The sequence below is a fragment of the Octopus bimaculoides genome, chromosome 19 (assembly GCF_001194135.2).
Source record: "Octopus bimaculoides isolate UCB-OBI-ISO-001 chromosome 19, ASM119413v2, whole genome shotgun sequence".
Classification (NCBI taxonomy): domain Eukaryota; kingdom Metazoa; phylum Mollusca; class Cephalopoda; order Octopoda; family Octopodidae; genus Octopus; species Octopus bimaculoides.
This window is the reverse complement of record NC_068999.1, coordinates 37,101,546-37,105,504: the sequence shown is the minus strand read 5'-3', so window position 1 is coordinate 37,105,504 and position 3,959 is coordinate 37,101,546. Positions and strand designations below refer to the sequence as shown.

At 36.3% G+C, this 3,959-nt stretch overlaps 1 protein-coding gene across 1 annotated transcript in view; it reads right to left on the bottom strand.

Annotated features, from left to right (window-relative positions):
- Positions 1-3,959, bottom strand: part of LOC106881614 (dynein axonemal heavy chain 1) — a 166,532-nt gene that overhangs the window by 100,871 nt on the left and 61,702 nt on the right. Inside the window, exons 26-27 of the mRNA XM_052974699.1 lie at positions 3,372-3,673; positions 630-743 (exon numbers count right to left, since the gene is read on the bottom strand). Coding sequence (XP_052830659.1) covers positions 630-743; positions 3,372-3,673 — 416 coding nt within the window. The remainder of the gene's footprint in view (positions 1-629; positions 744-3,371; positions 3,674-3,959) is intronic.

The following is a 3,959-nucleotide window of genomic DNA, read 5'->3' as shown; positions in this document are numbered from 1 at the left end:
AGTTACTTGGTGATCCTACCATTGCTGTGCCACATTAAAAGCATCCAGTCCACACTGTAAAGTGGTTGGCACTTGGAAGGGCATCCAGCTGTAATAATCATGCTAAAACTGACCTCACCTTTGCTAGTGCCAGGTAAAAAGCACTGAGTCCACTCTGCAGAGTGGTTGGTGGTAGGAAGGGCAGCCAGCCATAAAAACTCTGCCAAAACAGACACAGTGTCCTGGGGTAATTTTCTACCTGGCCGGCTCCTGTTAAATGTCCTACCCATAAATGGATGGAAGTTGGACAGTAAACAATGGTGATGAAGAGTCTGGACAGAGTGACTCAGGAGTGGACACTGATTAGAAATTGAGTTGACATTGAATAGATACTGAGTGGAAATTTAAGTAATCAAAGTAATAGACAAGACAGAAATAGTGGTGCCTAATGTTTTTGGTGCTGCATGGTGGGAAATGATGGTTGCTGTGCATTGTTTGAATTACATCAGTTCGGCTATACCTACCATCATGCATTGGAATACTGTGGGATATTTGGGTACTATAAAACTTACACAATTCTCTAATTCTGAATTAGTAGAGTAGTCAGAGACAAAAGTTGGTTTACAAATAAGTATGATCAACTCTCTTACCTGTCTGTTAATGGAGTAATTACCAACCGAGATGTATTTCCAAGGTACTCATAGCCATATTTAAATTCAGCATTTACAGCACAGATTTTCAGGTCTTCCTCCTTCCAGTAATATCTGTAAGAAAAAGCAACATTATCAATATGCTGGAGAGGTGCAGCAATATAGAAATAAACCATACAATTCTATTTCTACAAACTTTTCTTGTTTGTATTTATCTCAGTGACTGCTTGACAGTTTTCAGGCAAACAAATCTCTCATATCACACAATATTGTTACTCTTCACAGAAACAAAGTATTTCTCCATATTTTAAACTAAAAACTCTTAAGCAATACTGCCTGCCTATATGACCCTAACCCTCTAAGTTCCATTCGTATAGATTTTTCTCCAGAATAACTGCTAAAAAACTTTTTCTCCATGGTTTCCTTCAGAATTTCATCTTAATCTTTCTAAGTTCAAGATTAACAAGTATCTTTCTTAATCTCAACAGCTTTTCACATATTAATATTTTTGCAAGTTCTTTTATTACTATCTCATTTTATTAGCTCGTTTATTGTAATCTCATTTATTGCATAGCCACAGTTCTTTTGTTATTATTGTATTTCACTTAACTACTTTATCAATTATTTTACTGTCATCTTTTACTTGATATAAATATGCATGCACATATAAAGTTTACATGGTATTTTTGTGGGAAAGGGTTAGGAAGAGTGGCATCTTAACCTTTTGCCTACACGTGGCTCATGGGCTTTACTTGAGGTGATTTCAAGTAAAGAAAAAGTAATTTGTGTTTAGGATTGAAATATTATTGTAAAGCCATTCCATCATAACAAGTGTTAACAATGCTTTCTATGACCCATAAAATGTCATCTTAAATGTATCACAATGCTCAGTTATGTCTCCTACAATAGTCTTTCTGTACATCAGATAACTACTTGCTGTGAGACTCACATGTATATATTTTGTTTTATCAGTTTGTGGAGACACTGTGAGGAACCTAAAATCAGGCTTTTAACATCTTTTTTAAATAATTGTAAATTAACAGGAAAATATGTGTAGAAAATATGGGAATTCCAGAGGACTGACATTTTATAGAAGAAGGACTGGGCACAGTGGTGAGCATAGTGGATTAGCCATGTCCTAGGAGCAGAGGCTATTGTAGCATAAGTAAAGACAGCAAAAGGAAGGAAAGAGCGGGTCAGTAAGCCAAAAGCTGGAGTGTTGGTTGGTGATTTGGGGCCAATCAGTTAGGTAGCCTTGCTTTGGATGCAGTTTAAGATGTCTTAGTATGCAATATCGGTTCCATTCAAGATATGGGAGCACTGCTCCATTGTGAATTGTACCTGAGCTTTGGAAATATTTGAAGTATTTTTTAGCTCAGAACCAGCCAAAAATGGGTCTTTGTGATGCAGCAGCATTAGCTACACCAACACTGTTAATTGTGCACAAAGCTTAGCATATGAAGGAATTTTATGCTTAAGGTGGAGTATAGTAATGTGGTGTTCTTGTTATATGCAGTGATAATGGGTTTTTTTAGCTGTTGAAGATTATGACCCAGTTGGAGGACGTTTTTGAGGTTTCTGATCAGAAAATCAAAGATTCAACAGATGTTTTGGCTCCATATGGATTATGCTTTTGTGTGGAAGGACTGGACAGAGTAAATAACAGGAATTGGTGTTGTTTAGGGTCATGATGTGGAGGGGGTTCTTTTTCCTGTGGGTGCATTGCTTAAAGAACTTTCATTGTTGAGAAGTAGAGGAAAGGAGGATTTTGAAAAATCAACAGTATTTTTGGCAAGGAACTAAAAAGACAAGCCGTAGTTTGGAAGTGAGATGTATGATATCTAAGTGTCTTGTCTGCTGAATATAAAGTCGAACAATTATAGCTTGAATTGTTTTTGCTGTTGAAAGAGATAAGATTGGCACAACCCCATTGGAGAATGTTTCTGAGATTCATAGAATTGATGTAGGTTTTATATGTAATATGGATGATATATTGTTGAGGAGGGTTAAATAAAAAAAAAATTGAAAGAGTTGTATCATCAACATATGAGTGGACATTGCTGGATGTGATGTAAAAAAAAAATCATTGATGTATAGAAAGAAGACAAAACTGATCCCTGGAGTACATCAGAACTGACCACCTCTGAGATAGAAAGTGCTTCAACATGTGTACACAATGCCATAGTGCTATCTGATAAGTAGCTATTGATCTCAAAAATGAGAGATGGAGAGAGCTCATAAGCAAGAAGTTTTGATAGGAAATTAGCATGTGAAACATGGTTGATAGCTTTGCTGATGTCTTAGGCGACAGCATTGCTTTCAATGAACTCCTCTAATATAAGGGCATGTTAGTGGATACATAAGAAAGCCGGTCACTATGTAGGTAAGTAGACATGCTTTTCACTTGCTTGTCCATCAAATTTGATAATTATCACCTTCTTCAATTGTAAATATTTTTGATGACTGTACATCCAAATTCTTCAGCTTTAGTCATAAAGGAGCTATGTGACTGTTTGGTTGGGGAGTATATGTATTAAATTGTAGTCATGCCACTTTTCCTGTTTCTCTTCATCTACACACACACACACACACACACACACACACACACACACACACACACACCTCCCACCACCACCACACACACAAAGACAGAAGAGCATTTTTAAATGTTAGAAAAAATGTGATAAATTCAGTGAAAACTGAGCCAAAGTGGTTATGAAGAAATATAAAAAGTGGAAAAACCTGAGTTGACTGATCCATTCAAAATCATTAGCATTTCTGACTTTCTCCTCAATAATTTTGGCCACAACATCACGTGAATGAACTTCAATAACAATCAGAGCAGACAGAGTCAATCGGCCAATTTTTGGTACCTCGCCACGCACTAGTTGTCGAAGGTCATCCAACTGTGATAGTACAAGTTGATGGTACTTTTGAATAGTATCATTCTGCAGACTATGTGTAACAGCTTCAGTCCAGAAAGTCTGGCATCCAGCAATGACAACTTGACCAGGCCATTCTAGAACCCATGTAGATCTCTCAGTCTGTAGAAAAATATAACACCTGAAATATTTTATGATGTTATAGCAGGAAAATAATTGAATGTCCATATTTACAATACAGTTATTACTAGAAGAACTCTACAAATAGTATCATGTTTAGTATTTCATTTACAATATATTCGGATCTAGTTACATATTTTGTCATATGCTTTCTTTCTTCTACAAGAGACTGATACATTGAATTAATAGCTTGAAACATCAGTACTTAGAAGAAAATATGATGATCCAAATGTGCATGTGCATGCACACACACACACACACACACACA